General features: G+C 41.1%; 1 protein-coding gene across 4 annotated transcripts in view; it reads left to right on the forward strand.

Annotated features, from left to right (window-relative positions):
- Nucleotides 1-25132, forward strand: part of SLC38A1 (solute carrier family 38 member 1) — a 63006-nt gene extending 37874 nt beyond the window's left edge. For all 4 annotated transcript variants that reach the window (XM_007130688.4, XM_007130691.4, XM_055085658.1 and 1 more), the window contains 12 exons: nt 9077-9150; nt 11088-11180; nt 11487-11568; nt 12548-12630; nt 14015-14073; nt 14195-14311; nt 15575-15654; nt 19665-19765; nt 22172-22290; nt 22812-22953; nt 23056-23153; nt 24943-25132. In XM_007130688.4, the coding sequence (XP_007130750.1) occupies nt 9077-9150; nt 11088-11180; nt 11487-11568; nt 12548-12630; nt 14015-14073; nt 14195-14311; nt 15575-15654; nt 19665-19765; nt 22172-22290; nt 22812-22953; nt 23056-23153; nt 24943-25044 (1150 nt within the window). In that variant the 3' untranslated portion in view covers nt 25045-25132. The remainder of the gene's footprint in view (nt 1-9076; nt 9151-11087; nt 11181-11486; nt 11569-12547; nt 12631-14014; nt 14074-14194; nt 14312-15574; nt 15655-19664; nt 19766-22171; nt 22291-22811; nt 22954-23055; nt 23154-24942) is intronic.
- The last annotated feature ends 1679 nt before the right edge of the window (nt 25133-26811 follow it).

Below are 26811 nucleotides of genomic sequence, written 5' to 3' on the forward strand. Positions count from 1 at the left end.
TATTTATTGGTACATTTTATGTGCCAGACACTCTCCCAGGCACTGAGGATATCAAAGAATATAGAAACAAAGGTACTTGCATGATTAAATAACATTAGAACGTTAGGATACTTTTCAATTCAAGGATTTTGTGGGCACCAAGTGGCGGAGCATGGGTGCTCTGGCCCTGCCTCGGGTGCCAGCACGCATCTGCAGAGCCCTACGGCTCAGAGACACCCGTGAGAACAGGCTGAGCGCGGTGGGAGCCGCGGCCACGTGAAGCCTCAGCGTAGAGATGCTGCTGAGACCAGCCTTTCCTAAATGACTTGGTCTGTCTTGGTCTCAGAGAAAAACACCAGCTTGTCAGTCGGTTCTTGGGCAGGGGATCTCCAGAACTCAAAGGAAGCCTGTGTAATTTTTTGGTGAGAAAAAGAAGAGGATCTACAGTTCCTCTTACTACAATTCACGTGGTAATTGCTTACTTAGATGGAGTGCCTCCCATGTGATGAGAAAGTTGCTCATCCCTCCCTTCTAGCTCTTTCTTCTTTGATCTTTTTTTTTTTTTAATTAATTAATTTATTTATTTATTTATTTATGGCTGAGTTGGGTCTTTGTTGCTGTGCATGGGCTTTCCTCTAGTTGCGGTGAGCGCGGGCTACTCTTCGTTGCGGTGCACAGGCTTCTCATTGCGGTGGCTTCTCTTGATTTGGAACACCGGCTCTTGGCACGCGGGCTTCAGTAGTTGTGGCACGTGGGCTCAGTAGTTGTGGCTCACAGGCTCTAGAGCGCAGGCTCAGTAGTTGTTGCGCACGGGCTTCGTTGCTCCGCGGCATGTGGGATCTTCCCGGTCCAGGGCTCGAACCCATGCCGCCTGCATTGGCAGGCAGATTCTTAACCACTGTGCTACCAGGGAAGCCCTCTTCTTTGATCTTGACCCTCTCCCAGTTTCTGCCTTCTCAGATGAACAGCCCCTACTACTAGCTTGGAATGTTATAATGAATTCTTCCCCTTGGACCTTCTCCCAGGAGGATGCAGTGGCCCTGTGTTCCTAGAGGAGCACCACTCACCAGCGTAGACCTGACTCACCCCTGCTGTGGGCTCCAGGGCCACTGGAGCTCTGCTGAGATGCCTGTGCCCACCCTTGGTTACCGATGTTCCATTTTCTTCTCAAAGCAGAACTAAAAAGAGACAAGAAATTACCAGAAGCCTAGCTTTTTCCTAAGAACCTGCAGAAAGAGCTGTGCCCTAAGGTTGGGAGTGCAGGTGGAGGACAGATCAGCTAAAAGTAGGCCCCAGATCCACTTTGCTAGGCCCAGCTCAGCTCCTTGTTTGGGCTGAACTGACCACAAAAAGATTATAGCTGTGCTCTTAGGATTTGGGATGGAGGGTTTGGCCTAGGGAGTCACAGGGTTTCAGCCTATCTCAACCAGGTGTCAGGGTCTCCCAAACAATCTCAGGCCTTGCCCTTGTGCCTCCACTCACGGCATCCTGTCAACCAAGACCATTTATTTGGAAAACCCAGCCCCTCCCAGTTAGACGTTGACCCCATTGCTCCTTGCTGAGCTGTATTGTTGATTTGTAGTTCAGAGGTACAAAATTAGTTGGTAATTAAACTGTTACTTGATGTCACCAGCCTGAAATGCAATCAGCTGGTAAGAAATAAAACGAGCATCTCTGGACATTATTAAAAAAAATCTTTTATACTTTCAACCAGGTTTAGAAGAGGAAGGATTATATAGTGTGGTGAGCCTTGGGTCCCTTTTGGAAGGAAAGACATGGCGGTGTGGGGAAGAGTGTGGAGTTGAAAATACTTTAAAAATATATATCCTGGTGAGGTAAGTAATGCTCTGCTACCCTTAGGAAGTCGACCAAAGGAAGCAGACAGGACTCGCTCTCACACTGAGAGCCGGTCAGGGACTCACAGGAATGGTAATGGTTCAGCTGTAAATGCTTCCCTTCAGTGCAGTCTCACCTGGACAGCAGTGGGATCCATGTCGCAGGTATTCACGCTGAATACCTGCAGGCGGTGTGGCGGGCAATGTGGTGGCGCTGGTTCAGAGGTTGTGAGAAACAGAAACACTGAGATGGATATGCCAGGGGACCAGAGCTGGCAGCTTCACATCCCGCCTACTCCAGGTGCAGTCTATGGACCAGCAGCATCAACACTACCTGCGAGCTTGGGAGGAATACAGAACCTCAGGTCCCATCCCAGACCTGCGGCATGAGAATCTTCATTTTAACAAGATCTTAAGGAGATACGTATATACACATTGAAATTTGAGAACAGCTGCTTTAAACTCTGGCAAAGGAGAGGACAGGAAGAGTCATGCTGGGAGGGTTGGTAAGGGTTCTCTCTTTTTTGAGAGGAGTGGGTCCTGGAAGAGCTGAAAGCCCTCACCTCCGTGGCAGCCTTGAACACCCCCATCTGAGCTATTTCTGGCTCCGCAGCGGTGACGGCTGCTTCATCTTCACCTCTTTCAAGGACTCTGATGCTCGGTTGAAGGATGTCGTATGATTTCTCATTATATAGCTGGGCTGTTAAAAGATAGTCTCATCTCCCTTAAAGTGCTGTGAGGTTGGGTTTTTTCCTTTTTTCTTTTTTGAGATATAATTTATAAAATTCCCCAATTTAAAGGATAGGATTTGATGAGTTTACCCACATAGAGTTGTGGAATCACCACCACAGCCATGGCATAGAACATTTCAATCGCCTTAAGTGTGTTGGTTCCATTTATTGTCACAGCTTTCCATTTCATTAGCATAAAATACTTTAAAAAATGAAATTTTTTATAACATTATCCATATAATCTTTGGGTAAATTATAGAAGAACAAGAATCATAGTCCTATCAATATGATTCAAAACAATGACAAGTAAATGTTTTTAAGATAGATGTTTAGATGTTCATTGTTTTAATGTGTGAGTCAAAATTTTCTTGCAGCAAATAGAGTAAAAATATCTAGGAATATTTAAGAAATCATGGAGGGACTTCCCTTGTGGCACAGTGGTTAACAATCTGCCTGCTAATGCAGGGGACACGGGTTCGAGCCCTGGTCCGGGAAGATCCCACATGCCGCGGAGCAACTAAGCCCGTGGGCCACAACTACTGAGCCTGCACTCTAGAGCCCGTGAGCCACAACTACTGAAGCCCGTGCGCCTAGAGCACATGCTCCACAACAGGAGAAGCCACTGCAGTGAGAAGCCCGCACACCGCAACGAAGAGTAGCCTCCACTCACTGCAACTAGAGAAAGCCCGCGCACAGCAATGAAGACCCAAACGCAGCCAAAAATAAATAAATAATTTTTTTAAAAAAAGCATATGAATTAAAAAAAAATCATGAAGTATTGCCAGAGGACTGGAAATGGGCAAATTCCATCCCAGCTTTCAAAAGTAGTAAAAAGTATATCCCAAGCATTATTCTAGAGCAGATTATTAAATAGCTTATTTACATGCAATTACTGCAGAAAATACTGCTCCCTGGGGGCAAATAAGGTTTTCCTAGATAGTCGTGCTAACCTAACTTCATCTTCTGAGATAAGAATGAACTGGTATAATAAGAACCTGCTGTATAAATAAATAAATTAAATAACATTTAAAAATTCAATAAAAATAAATTCTTCTTCAGAAAAAAAAAGAAAGAGTGAACTGGTAGGTCACCAAACTGGCTTAAGCAGAGGGTACCTTGATTTTAGCAAGATATTTGGCAGTCTCATGTGGTTTACAAATGAGATTCTAATCTTTGCAAATTACTTATACTTAGCTAAGAGTCTGCTATGTGCTGTGTTTGGTATTGGAAGGAAACAGGTAAGTAGGACAGGCCATGACTGTGAATTAAACCATCGTGGCCTGTCCTACAGTCTAGTGGTGAAGAAACATAATAAAGCAATAGAACAAAAAGATACCTCTGGCTGCTGGATGGAGGATGGATCAGAGGGGTCAAGAAAAGGGAAACAGGTTATCACAGTTGCCCAGAAATTAAAGATCACAGTGGCTTGGATTAGAGTAGTGGCTGTGGAGATGGAAAAAAAAGAAGCGTGTGGATTTGGGATATATTTTGGAGGCAGAACTGATAGGACACTTGCCAGTGAATTAGAGATGAGCGATGAGTGAGTAGATGAGAAGTCAGGGATGACCTCTGCATGTCTGGCTGGAGCAGTTGGGCAGACAGTGGGCCATTTTCCAGATGGTCTTGTTCCGTTCAAAAAGAACCAGTGACTTGGATGAAGGCAGACTCAAGATAGGAAGCTGGATGAGGTAGTTGATACATAAGGAAAAAGGATCAACAATTTTAAAAATATCACAAGACTGGAAAGATAAAAGGTAATGAAAATAAGTGCAGAGCCTTATACTTGGCTTTAAAAAAAAAAGAAGTGCACAGGATGGAACCAGGAAGACTGGCCTAACAGCAGTTCCCCCAGAAGCTCAACAAGAATGAAAAAGTGTGACTTGCTTCCATAAAAATGAAAACCAAAATAGTTTGCCTTAAAAGAAGCAGGATGACTACTGGGCATATACCCAGAGAAAACCGTAATTCAGAAAGACACATGCACCCCAATGTTCATTGCAGCACTATTTACAGTAGCCAGGTCACGGAAGCAACCTAAATGCCCATCAACAGACAAATGGATAAAGAAGATATGATACATATATACAATGGAATATTACTCAGCCATAAAAAGGGACAAAACTGGGTCATTTGTAGAGACGTGGATGGACATAGAGGCTGTCATACAGAGTGAAATAAGTCAGAAAGAGAAAAATAAATATCGTATATTAACGCATATATGTGGAACCTAGAAAAATGGTACAGATGAACCAGTTTGCAGGGCAGAAATAGAGACGCAGATGTAGAGAACCAACATATGGACACCAAGTGGGGAAAGCAGGGGTAGGGGGGTGGGGTGGAAGGAATTGGGAGATTGGGATTGACATATATACACTCATATGTATAAAATAGAAAACGAATAACTAATAGATAACTAACCTGCTGTATAAAAAAATTAAAGCCATAAAAAGGACATACAGATGGCCAAGAGGCATGTGAAAAGATGCTCAACATTACTAATAAAAAGAAAAAAATTTTTAAAAAAGCAGGATGTCCAACTCAAATTAAGAATCTTACTGTGCTTTGCACAGTCTGGATCAAAGCTAATGTGAGAGCATCGTGCTTTTCTTGGCACACAGCCGTTAAAAAGGATGGATGAGAAACTGGACCACGACTGAGCTGTAAACAGCTGAACACTCCATCACAGGATGAACAGCTGAGAGTACTGGAGAAGTTAAAGTCAAAGAGCTCCATCTTAGGGCTTCCCTGGTGGCGCAGTGGTTGAGAGTCCGCCTACCGATGCAGGGGACACAGGTTCGTGCCCCGGTCCGGGAAGGTCCCACATGCCGCCGAGCGGCTGGGCCCGTGAGCCATGGCCGCTGAGTCTGCGTGTCCGGAGCCTGTGCTCCTCAACGGGAGAGGCCACAACAGGGAGAGGCCCGCGTACCGCAAAAAAAATAAAAAATAAAAAAAAAGAGCACCATCTTAAAATGAGCCTGGCCAGATGGACCTCTAGGTGGAAGAGGGGTTAGATTTCAAGTAGATTCAAGTAGGTCCAGAGGGTAAAATAAGGACCCGAGATAAACATAGCAGCAGAAGTTTCAGCTCAGCCTCAGTTCCAGTGCACAGCACTTTCCAAAAGCAGGGTGGGTTGCATATGTGTCCCCTGACAGCAGACTTTGCAGACCTGGCTGCCTATGTGTTGGCACAGAGCATAGAGGTTTCCCATCCTGCCTGAAAAGCTGGGCAGGGTAGTCTCTGAAGGTCTCTCCCCAGTCCAGGAGTCTAGAATTCTGTTTCCTAACCAGCCTCTTTCTTCTCAGGGGACACAAAATCTGGAATGTCCCTGCACCACTCTTTTCAAAGTATCACTGACACGTGAGGGTTCTCAAAATCCCTGAACACATTCTTCGCAAGACTAACTCTCCCGCCACTGCTTCCCCAGGGCCCGTGTTCAGTCGTATGTTCTAGGTCCCCTTCTCTTCAAGGCTGAACATCAGTCTGAACTATTAATACCTTGACAACTCAGTTGCCTGTTGTTGAGGTTTGGTTCCCATTGAAACATGCCTTTTTCAGTGAGCAGCTTTTGCCCCAACCATATGAAAACTTGTGGTCAATGGTTAGCTGTGTGAAAGCTTACATGATACCCAGATGAAATGAAGAAAATGAATGACTTCTGTTCCTCTTAGCACAGGAGCACCAGCTTATGTTTCTCCCCCAGGAAACCAAACTATATGTACAAATATTTACTGGGGTAAATAGGGGCACAGTCATGCTCAAATAGAAGAAATGTTCAAATAAGTCCTTAGTCTCACGAGTCATTCTCCCTGCTCTTTCTTTTAGAGGTCACCTCCGACTGGATCCTCTTAAACTATTCTAGGATCTGTGATAACCAATTCGATATTTTATTGCTTCTTTCTAAGAATCTAAATAGGGAGATATACTTTTCTAAATTTTAATTCCATTAATGCTAGATTCTGTTATAGGCTAAAGCAGTCATAGAATTTTACATACAGAAGTTGCCTTTTAGTGACCTGATAGAAAAAGGTTTTTTGCTTTATATTCGTTTTCAGTCTTGGAAGGGAAGGTCTATGTGTTGGGAGGGATGGAGAAAAGGGTCTTCAGGGATCGGCTGTCGGACTTACTATGGGTCGTTTGGCCGGGGGTGCGGTGTGATGTCTCTCAGACATGAGGGCAAGGGGCTTGTCATCACTGTGGAAGGATCTCATTCTGCTGTTGTTAAGTTTGGGGAAGAAGATAGATGAGCTCCCTGCTAAAATCTTCCCTGATCAACACTTTTCTCCCACTTGGAAAAGAAAAAGAGGTGATACGCGTTTATGAAGAAATCCTTTCTCTTTTGCCAAGGGCCACAGGCCAGCTGAGCATCATCTACAGAGAAGTCCACCCAAAAGCATAGCTCAGAGCCGCTATGTGCAAGAACGTGTGGTCCCAGGGCTACTAGCTGGGGGAACAGATGTTTCCGTAGAATGTTTCTTTTGCTACTGAGGACCCAGTTCTCCCTGGCTGAGGGCCTTTGGTTACCCATTAGGTAGATGTTAGTAATTATCCCTCCTACAACGTACATATTTCGAAAGGTCATACTCTTTACTCATTAGCCTGGGGCCCAGTGGTAATATGTCCTCTCCTCCCCAGGTCAGTCCCAGGAGAGTCAGTTCAACAGGACAGGGTCACTTCAGAAGAGCCCATGGCTAATCCTCAAATTGCAACCATTCTATCCCCAGTTGGTTGCCCAGGATCTTCTGTGCCACAGAAATCCCCTGTGGCCTGTCACAGGCACATGTGGAAGTTGCCACTTAGGGTTCAGTATCAGCATGAGTGACCTCTGAGTGAAACTCAAGGCTTGCTTCCTTAACATAAATATTATCTTATAAGATGAAGGAAAAATCGTACCACAGATGTGTCCTGTCTCTTACTCTCTGGCAGAGCATAGCAAATCATGTTCCGTTACAGATCTCAAAACTGCTGGATTGCTTAATAAATGCTTGCTCTCAGTTTTTCATGTCCCTTAACCAGAATAGGTAATAAGGGACTTACCCTCTTATTCACCCTCTTACTCAGGGATCTGAGTCAATATGTGTCCGAATGTACTTCCTTACATTCATATCTTAACCTAAATTCCCCTTTATTAGCCGGTCGGTTGGACCTTCCCCTGAAGTGTTAGATTTTCCATTGTTTCTCCCAGTGTTTGTTTTACCTCTGCCGAGCCCTGTCACTCTTTTATGGTTTCTGGCCAGTCTCTGGCAGTCTGTCTGCTCTGCCCTTGGCTGTCTGTACTCCCCCGTTTATTTCCCCGTGGTTGAAACAGAGGAGAAACAAAATGCCGCGAGACAGAGAAAGCTAAGAAGCAGTGTTTCTGCCTGGGGCAAGGGAAGGTACTTGAGGAGGTGACATCTGAGCAGTGGTTCAGCAGGTGTGCGGAGTGGGGGAAGGGCTGGGAAGAGGCCCACGCAGAGAGAATTGCACAAGGCGCCAAGCACCGCTCAGCAGTACTTGCTAGAAAAATAATTGCCTTAATTACTCAAACATGGAATCAATTGCAGTAATGCATTGTTCCTGGGACATATTTCCCTACATCAGGAAGTGAGCGGTCTCATCTAGGGGACTGGAATTTAGTTCTTTAAATAAATAAGCTTTATTTGCAATTCTTAGGTCTTTTTTAACCAAATGATTCTGAAATAATCTATGTCATCTCCCACATCATTCTAACTGTGCTTTTTCTTGAGGAAGGTTTGATAATGAGCCAGATGTACTAAAACAAAAACATGAGTTCGTTGTTCAACAAAGTCTTTTCATTCCGCTTGATTGTCAAACTTTTCCCATCCGTTAAGAGAGGGAAACTCATTATTATTTTAAGAGGAACCGGGTGCAAAAAAAAGTGAACTATCTCAGTGGTCTAATGTATAGATTCAAAGATAGCCATAGAGTAATTAGGTGGAAAGAACCTAGACACCGTTTGGCCTTCTGTTATAGGCGAGGGATGGTAGACATCAAGCAAGGTGCCCACAGTCACGTGGTCCTGGACCTGAGGGTCACTGCAAGCCTTTCCCTCAACATCCCCACTCACCCCACTCCCACCCTCACCCCCGCTTTCTCACAGCTCCTCATGGGGGTGTCACAGCAAGTGCACCACAGGCCACAAAAGCTTTCTTTCACAATGTTGTTTTAAAGTCACCTCAACTGAAATGATCCCAGAAAGCTATTTCTGTTTTTGCTTAGGATTACAAAGCATTTGAATTCTTGGAGTTACATTCTAATGAGCAGTTCTTTACTTGGTAGAACGTTTTTATTTAGGATGTTAAGGAAGGTGTGACTAATAGGTTCCAGTATGTGGATCCTGTCAATGAATAGTGTTAACCGTATAACATATAAATCAGCCTTGGCCTTTCTGTTGGTTTAGACAAAAAGTTTTTTCGTGTTTGTCCGTAACATGTTATGCAAAACCTGAACGAACTTTTTGGCCAACCCAATGCAATGTAAGGTCAGAGTCTGTGTTCTTTGTAGTTATCACAAGACTTATTTTCTTTGCTTTAGGGTACTTTTGACTTCAGTAACACTGCTGTCTATATATTCAATCAACCTTCTGTTGATCTGTTCAAAGGAAACAGGTAAGCTGATAGCACGTCTAGTTTTGTAAAGCCAGGGTAATTGATTCTCATGCTGATATTGTGAACAAATGATACTCTCCCTGTTCAGCAACTTGATTATTAAAGAAAAACAATACTTTGACCTGTCGTCACTGGAAGACCTATAGAGGAATTTACCTAGAGAAGTAAATAGAGCAACATATAAGTTAACTTGTTATGAACAATGAGCAAATAACATTGCCTTTTTTTTTTTTTTTTTTTTTTTTTTTTTTAAATTTATTTTTTTTGCGGTACGCGGGCCTCTCGCTGTTGTGGCCTCTCCCATTGCGGAACACAGGCTCCGGACGCACAGGCTCAGCGGCCATGGCTCACGGGCCCAGCCGCTCCGCGGCACGTGGGATCTTCCCAGACCGGGGCACGAACCCGTGTCCCCTGCATCGGCAGGAGGACTCTCAACCACCGTGCCACCAGGGAAGCCCAACATTGCCATTTAAAGAGAACCCTCAATTATACCTGCTTTTCTAGTTTAAGATGACTTCATTTTAAAGGCCTCGGCTTTTTCCTTAGGTCTTTATAAAATCAGACCAAGGATCCCATGTTTTTATATTATAGCCTCCAAGGTTTCAAAAGTAAACAGAGCTTTCATTCCCTTTAGTGCATATTCCAAGGAGAAAATGTGATTCCCAATGCAATGTGGGAGTGAGTGTGCTGTGAAAAGACTTCAGGTTCTCTGGGCAGTGTAATACCTGAAGTGTTTATTTTCTGTTCCTGGGACACTGGATTATGTTTGTAATACTTTGACTTTTACTTTAGCTAAAACCACATTGGCCGACTATTACTGTATGTAGATGACTCCATTTAACTGGAACATTTTCGAATAAACTGCAGGTCTAACCATTGTCTAGTTTAAACACCAGTCTTATGAGAGAAAAAACAAAAGTTTAATTATAGTTTGACCCATATTGCTTCCTATGAACCTTTTGAAAAACGTGAGCTGAACTGTTACAAAGAAATATAAACCCATTTTCTTAAATGAATGGTTTAACATTTTAGTATTTATTGAGATGAGCCGGTTGAACACTTTAGAATTTTGCTATGGCCAAATTATTCTCTTCACAGAGTTATCTGCTTCCCTCTTTTGTGAGTTGGAAATCTCTGAACTAAATTTTATCAAAGGTCAGAATTCTGATGTCGTGGTTATTACATGTTTCTAAGCTTGTTACTATATTTAGGACCCATGAGGCATTGTTGGAATATTACTAAGATAATTCCTTGTTAGCCTAATCAGTTCAGGTAATTCATTCAAAAGGAACTTTTCTTCCCAAGCATCAGGATTTTTATTTTTAAATCAAATTTTTATTTTAATGATACACACCAGACGTGAGAATAAGAGCAGAGTGGGAACTTCCCCCCCAGTAAAGTAGGGAGACTTTTGAGACAGTAAAAAAAAATAAGGCTTATGACCTCATCATTTATTTGCAGTGCTTTTGTAGCCAACCTGAAAAAGAAAAAATGGTGGTCATGTCTGACATTTTAAAATGTCAAGGGATTGTTTTGTAATGAGAATGCCTTAACCCTTGCAAAGCCAAGAAGGCTATTTGTGTGATTTTTTTTTTTCTTTTTTTTCTTTTTTTTTTTTTCGGTGTGCGGGCCTCTCACTGTTGTGGCCTTTCCCGTTGCGGAGCACAGGCTCCGGACGCGCAAGCTCAGTGACCATGGCTCACGGGCCCAGCCGCTCCGGGGCATGTGGGATCTTCCCGGACCGGGGCACGAACCCGTGTCGCCTGCTTCGGCAGGCGGATTCTCAACCACCGCGCCACCAGGGAAGCCCTATTTGTGTGATTTTTGATAAAGACACAATAACTTGGGGAATCGTCAATAGAATGATGAAATCTTGGCTATTTTTAACGTAGGGAACTCTGTCATTTCTTCTGTTCTCAACTGTGGTTTTTAAACAGGCTGCATGGTTTATGAAAAGCTGGGAGAACAGGTCTTTGGCACCACAGGGAAACTTGTCATCTTTGGAGCCACCTCCCTACAGAACACTGGAGGTAAAAAGATCGTGATTTTCTATACATTAATGTTGTGAACATTATTATTTCTTTCTAATCCTGGTGGTTGGGTGGCCACATGAATTTTAACATAATTCAAGCAGTATCATTCTCATTGCTAAAATGGCGCTTGGAAAGTCCAGCAGAGACAGTAGTCACATAACAACCAAGGATACTGGGACAGTGTCTACAGCTGTCTTTGTGTCTTACTGAAGGTTAGTCTAGCAAGAGGCTGGTGACCTTTTATATAGCTTGCAACGTGAGCCTCAGTATCCTCTTTCTAAAAATGTTCTCATTTTCCTCTAGCAATGCTGAGCTACCTCTTCATAGTAAAAAATGAACTACCCTCTGCCATAAAGTTTCTAATGGGAAAGGAAGAGACATTTTCGTAAGTTATAGACCGCTGTTTGTGACATAACTAAAATGCTTTTAATTGAAATGTGGGCTAACCAATGTTTTTGTTTTATGAAGACTGCAGAAACAAAGTTTTCCCTAGGCTGTTTTTCTTGGTTTGTTGTTTCTGGGAGTATATAAATGAAGGAAGCAGGCAGAGAGCCATTTGAATCTGAGCATTTAAAAGGTAGATTCATCGGTCATGCTGTAAACGCTAGGTTCTGCAGTTTCCCAAGAGCCTGAAATCTACATCCAGTTTCTATGAAATAGAACAGATATGGAGTATTTTTGACACAGAAGTGGAACAAGCAAGATTAAGACCCGAGTCTCTTCCTTAAAGAAGGGACAGAGCATTTGGGGACCAGGACTGACGTGAGCCAACCTCATGAAAGATGTAGCTAACCTTGGAAAATGTTGCAGCTGCGTTTAGTACATCCTGTGTTTTGACTACCTCTTGTTTAACAGTTCTTGTCAGTCTGAGTTTCTCTGTTTTCTTTCAAGGGAGAATCGTAGAAACCAGAGTTCTTAGTGTTCTTTCATCAGGATTCAAGGTCAAATACAAGGGATTAGGGAGAAAGCAATGGCTACCTGTGGTGACTTGTTTTTCGATGATATTAGCCAAGCAAAACAGAAAGGAACTTTCTCTTTAAATAATTGATAAGAGAAGTTGTAATCTGACAGAACGTAATGTGTGCATTCAGCTTTGACACTGATGTAAATAGTTGAGAGGAACAGCATGCTTAGCCAGTGGGAGTGAGGGGGGAAGCAATATCTCTTCTTCTGCTGCATGGGGAGAGAGATGATAGTGACTAGTCGTTGGGTCAATGTGGTTGGATAAAACCTGAATGATGATAAAAGTTAATGGTAAACATTAATAATAGTTAACAAAGTTTAAATATTGTGAAATTTTATGTGTGAGGAAATAAAAGTCACTTTCTAAGAAAATGTGACCTAACTGCTTACATGCCTTTCAGAGCCTGGTACGTGGATGGCCGCCTTCTGGTGGTGGTAGTTACCTTTGGCATAATTCTCCCTCTGTGTCTCTTGAAGAACTTAGGTAAGAGCTTGCTTTTCTCATAGTCTCTACAATACCCAGATGAATCAGAAACCTAATAAACACGAACAACTTTGCCCTCTGCTTTCATTTGAAGGGTAAAGATTAAATGAGTGATAAATTACAAGTATTAATCAGGCTTGACTTTAATATGGGATAAAAACACTGGTTGGTATGTGACTTCCTAAGCAATCCCTCTACTAAGCCGTGGAGGGAAGAAGGGAGGTCCTGGGACCAGCAACAGACAGTGCTCTGTCCAAAAGCACAAAGTCCAGAAAATGGAATTCTCCTCATACAAGGTCTTACATACTCTGATTATTTAGATGAGCAGAATTTCACATCTGATATCAAGACAGAAAGTTGCTTATATTTTTACCCCAAAGTATTATGAATCACTCTTAAATTATCAGAGTCTAACCGGTCTCAATTATTTGCTTCATTGAAGGGAGAGAGAGAAGCAAAAAGTCAAAAGTGGTAGATAATCACTAAGTCATATCCATTTGGTTTTGACATTTGTGTGTGTGTGTATTTGGAGACCAGGGTCCCTGATGTTATGGACATTTCATGTGTGGAATAATGCAGCCAGACTGCCGTCCAGTCCAAAGCCTCTGAAATGCCTTTCCTTTAATTCTGGGATCATTCAAGGCAGACATTTAACGTTCTTCCCAAAATGATTGCTAACCATAATTTTTTGTTTTGTATGAAAAATACCAAGCCTCTGTAGCTGTTCTGTGAGACCTATAAGTAGATTTTTTTTTAAAGCTACTTAATTATCTGGTTTCTGAGTCTGTGTTTCAGCTTTTCTGTGTATATACATGTAGCTCTTTTCAGTGCAAGTGGAGAGGGCTCTTCTCCCCCAGGGGTGAGAATAGTGCAGCCCCCAGAGACCTCTTAACTCTGCCTTTCTGGAGTTTATGGTGCTCGGAGATCTCCCAGGCATTCCAAGGGGAGCAAGGTGGAGATCCTCAGGTGTTCAGTTTCTCCCTAGAAACCACTTCCTCTCCTCTGCGTATATTCAGTGTTTACACAATATGTGCATAATCAAGAATTATTGAATGGATCAAGGAGTAAATGGGATTGGCCATAGGAATCCATCCGAGTACAGCAACAGAGACCTATGGCCAAATTTGGGAAGGTGTTTTCCCCTGGATTCTGGGAATCTGTGTTCTCTATCTAGTGTGTCAGGAAGAACTGGAATCAAAACACATAATGCTATAATGTTTTAATTTAAAGTCACCATTTTTGCCAAGTAAGGTAGCACTATCAAATAATCTTGTATTAATATTAGCATGTATGAATATTATTGGAACCCCAAACCATGCTTGAAATAATGCATTGAAAGAGGTGACAGATGAAATAATAATAATTCTTTAAACTTTTTTTTTAGGCTATCTTGGCTATACTAGTGGATTCTCCTTGAGCTGTATGGTTTTTTTCCTAATTGTGGTAAGTGCTGATTGAAATGATTGGCTTGGTTTTGCCGTAGTATGATGCTATGTAATAATTATGCATTATTTGGCTTTATTTGATAAAGTCTGATTGTTTCTCCTTTATTTTTTAATACTAGGTTATATACAAGAAATTTCAAATTCCCTGCATTGTTCCAGAGCTAAATTCAACAATAAGTGCTAATTCAACAAATGCTGACATGTGTACGCCAAAATATGTTACCTTCAATTCAAAGGTAAGTTTCTTATCCTTTAAATATAAAAACGAGCGTTTTTACTAAGGGCATTTGTATTTCTCAGACGTCTTTTGATTAAACTGTCTTTGATGTGTTTGTTCTCAAAAGAACAGGGTACCACTGCTTCCAACTGCCACAATCCATTTAGGGGCCTTGGAGAAATATACAAATTGTATATTTCATTCTCCCTTTTACCCAGTTTATGTGTAGGACAGCTTTAAGTATTCCCTGTGAAAACCTCTTTCTGGATAATTGTCTCAGCTCTGTTATTCCTTGTAGATTTTTAAAAACAGATTAATAACTGACATCCTTAGCCCACTGCTTCTTATCTTATGGTGACAGAAAGGAACACCTCAGACTTCCCCAGCATGTACAGTTGAAATACAGACACCACCACACATTGGCACTTAAGGAACGTTCATACGACATATTGGGAAATGATGGACTATGGAACCAGTCAGGCTTGGATTTGAATCCTCAGGCAAATTATCAACCCCATTTGTAAAATGACTATTCTATTCTGTATCTTACAGGGTTTTGTTAGAATGTGCCTGGTACAGTGCTTGGGCAAAATTAGTGCATGAGAAATGTTACTTTTCCTTCCTTCTCTGCCAACTTCCTTTTGCATAAGAAGTTACTATATTGAATTTGGGAGTTTTAAAAAACCTTATCTAAGAAAACTAATTTAGCTCGTTCTCTCTCTCTCTCGCTGTCTTTTAACTCTCAAGGATACAGCCAAAGCAGTGAAGTGATTTTCTTTTTAGAAAGTAACTTTCTTTTTAGATGCCATATTTAAGTCTGATTGATGCGCCCTATATAGTGCAAAGAGCAGTAAAATGGAGGTGGAAGTTCTGGGCGTGTTGCCTAGCCTGTCTTGGAGGGAGTCAGGAGAACAGCACTGGTCTGCCTCAGGGTTGCTGTAGGGATTCAGTGAAATAACGTAGGAAAGTGCTATGTAACCGGCTAGCGCCACATAAATACGGGGTGACGCAGTGCCTGGAGGTTGTAAAATACACTGTGGGTGAGCCCAGCTCTAGAACCCCTCTCTGCAACGCCTCTCTGCCAAGTGCCTAATGTCTCAAGCTAGATAAGCTCTCTTAGAGAAGCTGCTCCTATTTTGATACCAAAGCTCTCCTTATAACCAAATAATACAGGGATTCTGAAGGGCTGTCAGATGAAAAGACAGCTCAGAAATACTGGAGTTGTACAATTTTTATGATAAAAATGCCTTTCCGTAACATTTATATTTTTTCTTTCAAATAGACCGTGTATGCTTTACCAACAATTGCATTTGCATTTGTCTGCCACCCGTCTGTCCTGCCAATTTACAGCGAGCTTAAAGAGTAAGAGATTTGTTTAATTTTTTTGCAAACTGAATCATTTTAGGGCCCCTCATTAATAGGCAAGTACTGTATTTAAAATAAATGGACTCATATGATGAACCCCTGCTGACTCATCACCCAGCTTCAACATTTACTTTCTGCCATTCTTGAGCAAGAAAAATCACAAACCTGCAGTATATTTTGGCCATAAATGTATAAAGTGGCTTACTCTGTGGCCTGTTTTTTGTTAATTTGGTTTTTCAAATTCTATATTACTCAAGAGAGTTCAAGTATTTGTGTTGCTTTATGTTACTTATGATTATTTTGCAAGTGGATGATAATAATCTTCAGACCCATCTGTGAACCACTAAATACACTGCATCTGATTTGCCTTTTGGTTTACTTGGAAAGGCTGGTAAATCAGGCAGGATTAAGACCACAGACTGGACAAAAGAATATTTTTGTTCATTTCAAACTATTACAATGGTTATATGGATTTGTTTTTGATTGCTGTTCTAGAGAAAACGAAAGCCCTGCTTATAAATTCCCTCATGGGTTCTGTTTTTAGCCTATTGTTATCAGACTTTCCACATAAAAATAGTCATCATGGCATAGTGCCTTTTTTTGAGGTAACTGGTTCACAACTTATATAAGGTTTCATGTGTACAACCTAATATTTCTCCTTCTATATACATTACATCCTGCTCACCACCAAAAATTTAGTTTCCATCCATCACCATACAGTTGATCCCCTTTGCCCATTTTGTCCTCCCCCAACCCCTTCCCCTCTAGTAACCACTACTCTATTCTCTGTAGCTACCTCCTTGGTTAGATTTATTCCTAGATATTTTATTCTTTTTGTTGCAACTGTAAATGGATTGTTTTCTTAATTTCTCTTTCTGCTAGCTCATCATTAGCATACAGAAACATGGCAGATTTTTGTATGTTGATTTTGTACCCTGCAACTTTACTGTACTTGTTCATTATTTCTAATAGTTTTTTGGTGGAGTCTTCAGGGTTTTCAATATATAAAATCGTGTCACCTGCAAATAGGGATAGTTTTCCAATTTGGATGCCTTTTGTTTCGTTTTCTTCCCTAATTGCTCTGGCTAGGACTTTTGATACTAGGTTGAATAAGAGTGGTGAGAGTGGGCATACTTGTCCTCTTCCTCATTTTAGAGAGATAACGTCCAGTTTTTCATCATTGAGAATGATGTTAGCTGTGGGTTTGTCATATATGGCCTTTATTATATTGAGGTATGTTCCTTCTGTACCCACTTCATTGAGTTTTTATCGTAAGTGGGTATTTTGTTAATGTGGTATATCACATTGATTGATTTGTGAATGTTGAACTCTCCTTGCAACCCTGGAATAAATTCCACTTGATCCCAGTGTATGATCCTTTTGATGTATTGTTGTATTCAGTTTGCTAGTATTTTGCTGAGGATTTTTTGCATCTAGATTCATCAGAGATATTGGCCAGCAATTTTTTGTGTGTCATCTTTGTCTGGTTTTGGTATCATGGTGATGTTGACCTCATAAAATGTTAGGAGGCGTTCCCTCCTCTTCAAAATTTTGGAAGAGTTTGAGAAGGATAGGTATTAAATCTTCTTTGAATGTTTGGTAGAATTCACCAGTGAAGCCCTCTGGTCCTGGAGACTTTTGGTTTTTGGGAGGTTTTTGATTACTGTTTCAATCTCTGTACTAGTGATCAGTCTATTCGGATTTTCTATTTCTTTATGATTCAATCTTGGAAGGTTATATGATTCTAAGCATTTGTCCGTTTCTTCTGGGTTGCCCAATTTGTTGGCATATAGCTTTCATAATATTCTCTTGTAATCCTTTGTATTTCTGTGGTATCCATTGTTATTTATCCTCTTTTGTTTCTGATTTTATTTATCAGGGCCTTCTGTCTTTTTTTCTTAGTGAGTCTAGCTAAAGGCTTGTCATTTTGGTTTATCTTTTCAAAGAATCGGCTCTTAGTTTCATTGATCTTTTCTATTGTCTTTTTAGTTTCTATTTCATTTATTTCCACTCTGATCTTTGTTTCCTTCCTTTGGACTTTGTTCTTCTTTTTCTAGTTCCTCTAGGTGTCAGGTTAGATCGTTTATTTGAGATTTTTCTTGTTTCTTGAAGTAGGCATCATGGTATAGTCTTAAACTCAGAAAGATATACAATATAGCTGTTTCCATTTTGAAACAAAAATAAAGATGATGTTATTTAGCATTGAATTCACTCATTATTCTTCCTCTTTCATATTTAATTGATATATGAGTAAACTTTGAAGTATCAGTATTTACATCTACCTATCTATGTGTTCATCAGGCTTACTTTATGACCTTATATTTAGGGTGTTTAAATACGTCTTTGGCATCTTTTAAATTTAATAGTTCAGCTTTTAGTTTGTAATTTCCTCACGTGGGTACCTCTCAATTTTTCTCATTTTCCATACTCCCTTTTATGACACAATCAAATGTTGTGACTGTTGGTGGTCGACTGTTGAGTACAAGTCGTATTAAATCTTCTTTGAATGTTTGGTAGAATTCACCAGTGAAGCCCTCTGGTCCTGGAGACTTTTGGTTTTTGGGAGGTTTTTGATTACTGTTTCAATCTCTGTACTAGTGATCAGTCTATTCGGATTTTCTATTTCTTTATGATTCAATCTTGGAAGGTTATATGATTCTAAGCATTTGTCCGTTTCTTCTGGGTTGCCCAATTTGTTGGCATATAGCTTTCATAATATTCTCTTGTAATCCTTTGTATTTCTGTGGTATCCATTGTTATTTATCCTCTTTTGTTTCTGATTTTATTTATCAGGGCCTTCTGTCTTTTTTTCTTAGTGAGTCTAGCTAAAGGCTTGTCATTTTGGTTTATCTTTTCAAAGAATCGGCTCTTAGTTTCATTGATCTTTTCTATTGTCTTTTTAGTTTCTATTTCATTTATTTCCACTCTGATCTTTGTTTCCTTCCTTTGGACTTTGTTCTTCTTTTTCTAGTTCCTCTAGGTGTCAGGTTAGATCGTTTATTTGAGATTTTTCTTGTTTCTTGAAGTAGGCATCATGGTATAGTCTTAAACTCAGAAAGATATACAATATAGCTGTTTCCATTTTGAAACAAAAATAAAGATGATGTTATTTAGCATTGAATTCACTCATTATTCTTCCTCTTTCATATTTAATTGATATATGAGTAAACTTTGAAGTATCAGTATTTACATCTACCTATCTATGTGTTCATCAGGCTTACTTTATGACCTTATATTTAGGGTGTTTAAATACGTCTTTGGCATCTTTTAAATTTAATAGTTCAGCTTTTAGTTTGTAATTTCCTCACGTGGGTACCTCTCAATTTTTCTCATTTTCCATACTCCCTTTTATGACACAATCAAATGTTGTGACTGTTGGTGGTCGACTGTTGAGTACAAGTCTTGTAGATTAATTGTTTGGGCAGTTAAAGAAATTTAGAGGTTCATGCAAACTCCCAGAGTAAACTTGACCTAAGAGAGAAAGAGAGAGCCCTTCATTATCCCAGCTGTGAGCTCTTAGGCACTCATTGCTCTGGAGACAAACAGGCTTCCCTGGGGCTATTCAGTGGGAAAACCGGAACTTAAATAGCAGCTTTAGCAACTGAACATGGAGGTCAAGTTGTAGCTCTGCCCCGATCTCTGGAGCTGAGAGAACAGCTTTGGAATTTATTCTGCCTTTTTTTCCCCTGTGCATGCTGAGTGTAGAGATAGTATAAAACAAATGTTAAAGAATACTCTTTGCTCTTCAGATGAGGACTCAATATTCTTTCAAAAGAATGGGGAAGAACATTCAAGGGATTGTTCATTACATGGCTTTCTCTCTCACAATATCCATTTGGTGTAAAAGAAGTTATTATAAACTGGCATATTTGCTGGGGATAATTTCAGCTGGTCAGGTCAGCCCCAACCTGATAGAAAGTTAAGTTCCATTCTTCAGTGTTAACACTGGTGCTTACATTCAGTAATGTGGTTTTTAATTTTTCAAATTCCTTTATCTTTATTTTTAGTCGATCACAGAAAAAGATGCAGATGGTTTCAAATATCTCCTTTTTCGCCATGTTTGTTATGTATTTCTTGACTGCCATTTTTGGCTACTTGACATTCTATGGTAAGTACCTTTTGTCAGTACATAAATATAGGTATTAGTAAGTAAATTAGTAAAAATCAATAACAAAATAACTTTTAATATGATAGCCCAAAAGGCAACAAATCTGTCCGTTGACTTTGCTGATCTTTTCTTCTACTTAAAGCAAATGGCAGTGGTTCCTTTACATATTCATGCAGACTGCACAATAGAATAATTACTGAAACAATATACTGTAATTTTTTCTCCTAATACTGCCCTTAAAAGAAATTGCATTTTATAAGCACGCCACTGCATCTTATAAGCACGCCACCTTTACTGAGGAAAGTTTAAAACTATAATCAGAGAAGGCTTTCCTAATTGCTGGTGAGAACTGGGTCAGATTCCATTAATAGAAAAGAGAGACAGAGACAGATTTTGAAAGTGAGAAAGAGCAGAGTGCTACACTCATGACACTCTGCATTAATTAAAAATAAAGCACCTGGGCTTCCCTGGTGACGCAGTGGTTGAGAGTCCGCCTGCCGATGCAGGGGAACCGGGTTCGTGCCCCGGTCCGGGAAGATCCCACATGCCGCGGAGCAGCTGGGCCCGTGAGCCATGGCTGCTGAGCCTGCGCGTCCGGAGCCTGTGCTCCGCAACGGGAGAGGCCACAACAGTGAGAGGTCTGCGTACCGCCAAAAAAATAAAAAATCAAAAACAAAATAAAGCACCTGATTGTTCAGTGGCAGGTGGAGTCTTGCAACGATTTGAAGCAGTGACATAGAAAGTTAAAAGAAATGAAATCTGAAAAAAAACAAGGTTTCATTTGTAACTTTTATTGACCCTGTATGAATAGTTTACCTTCTTTTACTACTTCTTCATCTTCTTCTATTCCAATCATCCTGCACATTTATTTAACATCTTTCATTATCATTATAATTTGGGACCTAATTTAAATTTAAATACATAAATTTCACATTCACTAATAAATAAAATTTCTTGGGGGCATTTTTTCATAAACACAAATGTCTCAAAATTTAAACACATTTAGAGATGATCAACTCATCCTGGAGAGGAAGGCTACCCTGATTATACAGTTGTATTATTACCTTTTTTTTTTTTTGGCCGCACGGCATGGTTTGTGGGATCTTAGTTCCCCAACCAGGGATTGAACCCAGGCCCTCAGTAGTGGAAGCACCAAGTCCTAACCACTGGACCACCAGGGAATTCCCTTATTAACATTTTCACAAGCGATGGAGAATAGCATTGTCTAATGAGTCCATAAATACCACATTTAATTTCTGCATAAAGATGGCGTTCTTAAGTTTCCTGCATAGTTGCAGGGATTAGGGTGGGTAAAGGGTGGGAGAGAGAGAGAGCGCGCCTAATGTTAGTTGAATGGTCTCACTGCAACCTTGTTCAAGCTATGATTTTTCTTGGCAAATCCATTTTTTTCCCACATAGAATAGAATACCAAACCCTTTCATACTCTTAGGTCAAAGAAAAATCTCAGCTATTTTTAGATGGTTATGAATTTTGAATCAAGGAAGTTAGGACTAAGGAGATTTTTATTATAACCTAGGGCCCTTTTTCTAAAATTGAGACCAATCTCTGGCCCAGACTAGAATTGGAATTCCACACCCTAAACCTTGAGAAGGGAGGGAAACTATCTTTTGTCAAAGGAGTGAGCATTTTCGAGTTGGAGATAAGATGGCAGAGTAGAAGGACCTTGAGCTCACCTCTTCTCACGAGCACACCCAAATCACCACTAACTGCTCAAAAGTCATTGATAAAAAAGACACGAGTGAGCATTCTTGCTCTCGGTGGCTGCCATTCTAGCTTTGGTTGTCTTTGAAATGACACTTTCTGAAGTTCAGAGTTGAGAAAAAGTTCAAAGTGGTGTATAAGCTAAGTACTTTTTTTATGAGGAAAACATACCTGGAAGAGAAGAATGATGAACTTCACCATGGTGAAGTTCCATGGGTACCTCTGCCGCTTGGACATTGAGTTATAAGAGGAGAGTTTGAAAGTGGCCCCGGGGGACCTGCAGTCCACTTAGCGAGAGTGAGGCTGTTCGGTGTTGTTTGATGAGTGACACCAAGTCGGGGAGAATCTAGATGAAGAAGGGCTTTGTGCTTCAACCGTATGGTATTTCTACCCCCAACTTACTCTTAGGTTTAGTGTAGTGTAAATTAAGCTCCCCAGGTGTAACTTCTTCTAGTGATTACTGTACATTCCTTTTTGCTACAGGTATGTGTGGACAGGTGGTACCCATCTCACACAGGGGATTTTTCTTTTCAACTTTATAAACTGTTGAATAGACACTTCGATACCCAGAACATTGCTTTCCTTGCCCTTTAGTTTACAAATTCTTTGTGGCTCAGAAAACCCGTCATTCCGTGATGTGCTTTTGTCTTGTTTTAACACCCTCTTACTTTTCCCTCGTTTTAGAAAACGTGCATTCGGACCTCCTCCACAAGTATCAGAGTAAAGATGACATCCTCATCCTGACCGTGCGGCTGGCTGTCATTGTCGCTGTCATCCTCACGGTGCCGGTGTTATTTTTCACGGTGAGTAAAAGGCCTCAGTGCAACTTGAGAAAAGCTGAAGTCTCCTTGCAGAGCAAGCCTGCTGCAGGGAACTCTCCTGCATCATTGAAACTGCATCAAGGAAGGATCCCAAGGCTCTTTGGAAAAAAAGTGGGATCAGTGAGTTAGGGTAACCTTCTGATGGAATGAATCTTCGTACTAAGTTATCTGTCCCTCTTCTTTACAGAGAAATGTAGATAGACTGTTTGAATCCCAGTCATCCATGACAGGGGAATATAGAAGAACCAGAAGAGAACACTCAGTCATAGATAAAACAGAAATTATCCCCCTGCAAAAGAAAACTACCTATTCGTAAAGAAAAAGACTTTCCATCTTAAGTCAAGCCCCCCTGCTTCCCAAACTGTTAAAGCTACCTATAAACTCACTAGGTGTGACAGAACATGTCCCAAATGCCTGTGCACCAATCTTTCAGTCACTGCTGAGAAATGTGAAAGGCAGCATGCTGTGGGCCTTACGGAATTTTTTGTTTTCTTTTCCTTCAGGTTCGTTCTTCTTTATTTGAACTGGCTAAGAAAACAAAGTTTAATTTATGTCGTCATGTCTTGGTGACCTTCATACTCCTGGTTATTATCAACTTGTTGGTGATCTTCATACCCTCCATGAAGGATATTTTTGGAGTCGTAGGTATGGCTTTCTGACTTTCTGCTTATTCTATTTACAATAGCTGTTTAGAAACCTGAAGTTTCACAATAACAACCTCAAACTTGATTTTTTCTTATTTTTCAGGAGTTACGTCTGCTAATATGCTTATTTTCATTCTTCCTTCATCTCTTTATTTAAAAATCACAAGCCAAGATGGAGATAAAGGAACTCAACAAATTTGGGTATGTCTCATGCCAGCCACTCTCATTTTTCTGATTAGTTTTTCACTGAAATATATCAAATAAATAGTCCATCTCCACCAACTAATACTACTTTTAGTGATCTCAAAAGTAGGCAGCAGTCCTAGTGTTTGCCCATTTGGGAAATTTAAAATATCATATCAGAATCTTCTCCATTCCCTCAAAATATTTTCAGGTTTTGCTCTTATTGTGCCTTAGCTCTTGCTCTGCGAGGGCCGGGCCAACTGAAAGATTAGACGTTTATCATCCTGTGTCTCTGTAGGGTAATGCCTTGTCTTTAGCAAGACCTGAAGTGGAAAGGGGCTCAAAAGATTTTATGCAGTATGCTGTTTCAGTACAATTCCTAGTTCTGTAACTCCATGCTACAGCCCAGGGAACCAGCAATGCCTTAATTTAAATGGCTGAGTTAGTGTAAAGAGTCTTTTTATGATTTGACAGAAATGCTTTGGAGCAACAGACCTGGATTCAGAAACTACCTTTCTATATTGGGATTCTTGTTTCCAGGTCTGGTGAAGTTCAAGGGCATCTTGAAGGTGGTGCACTTGGAGACAGTGAGGGAAGCAGGGGTGAAGTGGCTGCTACATGAGTACCTTCTGGAGCACCATTATGTTTGGCTTCGGAGAAGGCTTCTCAGCCGCCCTCCCAGATAGTGTAAGCACTCCAATCCACATGTTACATGAGTCAACAGACCCGGATGAGAGACATAGGCATGGGGGATCATCGCTGTGCATTTAGGAGAAGCAGCGTTGATGCTGGTAGAGCATCTATTTCCCCAACAGGATTATCCCTAAAGCCATAAATCCCCAATCCTTCTAGATCTGACCAGTGGGGACTTCATGAGGACAGAGAGGAAGGAGCAGTCACTCTGGCACAGCAGTAAAGTAAACTCAGATTAAATCTGACAATGATGGAGACCTATTGCCCGTGAATTCTCTGGGCCTCTCCAACCCTGCTCCCGTTTTAAAACTGCTAGGAGGATCTACCAAATAGCATTAGACAAGGGATCCAGTCCATGTGGGGACCCAGTGGGAGTTACACCAGACCGGTGATGGTGAGCCTGTATGCCACCCTCCCAATTCCACCCTTCACCTTCTCCCCTTCCCTTACCTCTGTCTCCCCATCCAGACTCTAGTCCAGCCCCCCTGGCTCTCATGATGCTTCATCCTTCTCCCTGAATTTCAGCTCTCATTGGAAACTCTCAAGGCCAAGCAGTTTATAATCTCAAGTTCTCCAGATTCTAGAGTTAGTAACCTGCCCCCTGTGGCCTTCATCAACCCTTGAAATAACTTCGTTTTGGACACCCATTTCCTATTTTCACTCGATCAAATCTACTTTGCTTTTTGATATCCTTTTAACACTTTTTCAAACAGAAATGTTGCCTGCCAGCGATAACCTAGGTTGGTTGGCAGTAAAGAGTAATGAAACGACCTGTATGTTTTCCAAGCCCATTCTTTTTTTCGGTTGTCGCCTTAGTCTGAAAGAAGCTGTGAAGATACCGTCAGCTGTAGAACAGATTCACTCTGAGGTGACTGTGAAGTCAAAGAACAGAATGCAGAGGATGGTTCTGATAGCTGGTTTTTCTTAGTTTCCCATCCTTGGAGAATCAGATGCACACAGTTTTAGAAAGATTCTCACAGTTCAGCAATAGTTGTAACAAACTCCAAATACAGAGGGACTCAAAAAGAGAGGGAGAGCATATCTGTTTTTTCCCAGGTATGTGTGGGAAATGTTTGCTTCCCTGAAAATAACCGTTGCCTTTCTGTCACTCCAGGCTGCCCTTTTCTTGGGTCTGGGGGTGGTGTTTTCCCTGGTCAGCATTCCCTTGGTTATCTACGACTGGGCCTGCTCATCAAGTGGTGATGAAGGCCACTGAGACCAGATGGAAAAGGAAACAGTCAAGTTACCACTCATCAGCAAGCCCTCATCACATCCTTTGCAAGTTTACAGAAGCAAACAGAAATTTACAAGATACACAATGGAGTAACACTTTGGTAACAAAACAGAGACCTGTTTCTATCATGGTTCATGTCCCTCCAAGATTGGGGATCAATTTTAAGGATTATGGATTTCTTTTGTTCCAAATTTCGTGCAATCATATTTTCCAGTACTTTTCACAATCAGTTATTTTTCACTCTCCTAACTCTGTTTTTTTGTGATTTCATCGTCTCTTAGAACTTGGAAGACATGAACATCCATCATGTTTATTTATTACACATCCAGATTCTGACATAATTTTCCTACTGATGTTCAGCTTATAATATCTGTACCTTTTTAGAAAAGAAAAGAATCTTGAATTGTATATATTTATTTTGCTTTACAGAAAAAAAAATGGTTTCGTAAATAATTTGCCTATTTTGGTTAACATAGCACATAGGGATAATCATATGAGAGTCACAGGGCGCGCACCCTTGCTGGATCAGAGGATGCCCAATATTTGAGGCAGCTCTGATCACCTGGCAGCCGAGCTTCAGCAGCCCATGGCCTCGCTGGCACTGCATCCCACTCTGTGCAGAGATATTCTCTGGCGACTGTTCTCAGCTGGGAAGGGGATGGGAATGATTCTTACCTTGGTAAACATACTAATCTACACATCCGGGTAACCTAGCAAATGAAGTTTTGTTTCCCCCTTGACAATTTCTGTCAGAGTTACTTTAATCTGAGTCAACTTCTATTGGGGAGCACTCATGATACCTTTGTAACAAATTGAGAAGCAAGAGTCCTACAAAATGCCTAAGGAAGTATTCCTCGGATGCAGGATAGCCTTCAGCCCTACATCGGTATTGTTGAAGGGGGAAAAACATTTTCTTAAATTACAAACCCAGCAGCTTTTACTCATGTCCACCAGCTTTTTGCACAGAGAATCATGTGTATCTAACCAAGGATGATCCAGGATAAGTAATTCCTGTTTTATATTGGGTACCTTAGGGGGGTCTTTAAAAGACTTGTTTTATATCTATAAATTTAGGTTATTACAAATATAAGATTTTTGTACCTTAAATAAGCCTCATTCCTATTTCTTCTCCATTAACCATCCATCCAGTCTTGAAAAAAGCAAACGAACCCTCGGAGATGGTCTTTGAGAAGAACACGTGATGAAATCTAATGTGTACCTTTCTTCCCCCAGATGGGGACTTTGGCGTCTGTGCTACCTCTCTTCTCGCCCCTAGTCAAGGGTGGGCTGTTACTGCCCACCTGACATGAACCACACAGGAGGACAGAGTTGCCTCACACTCTTAGCCCAGCCCCTCTCCTGAAGCAAGTGAAGGAAACGACAGAGAGGCTGAAAAAGAAGAGAGTTTGGGACAAGGTAGCTTGGAAAGGCATGGGAGACAGTATAGAAACCCAGCACCGCATTCCGCCTGAGCTGGGCCATCACCTATGATTGGATTGTCCGAATCACACAGTGAGAAGTGTGTGTACCCTGTGAGCTGGTCACTTGAAACAGGGCTTGTGTTTTATCTGCATCCTGGTTGAATTCCGCAGACACGTAAGTTCACCAAGCACAGATTTCTTATCCAGAGATAAGTGGCCTCTAACCTCAGACTCTTGGCAGAGTTTCCAGGCACTTAGCTCTGGGCTCTGTTCCTCCCCCACTGAGACCCCCAGAGGCCTCTCCACACTTACCGGGAGTAACACGGAA

Source organism: Physeter macrocephalus, chromosome 6 (assembly GCF_002837175.3).
Source record: "Physeter macrocephalus isolate SW-GA chromosome 6, ASM283717v5, whole genome shotgun sequence".
Taxonomy (NCBI): domain Eukaryota; kingdom Metazoa; phylum Chordata; class Mammalia; order Artiodactyla; family Physeteridae; genus Physeter; species Physeter macrocephalus.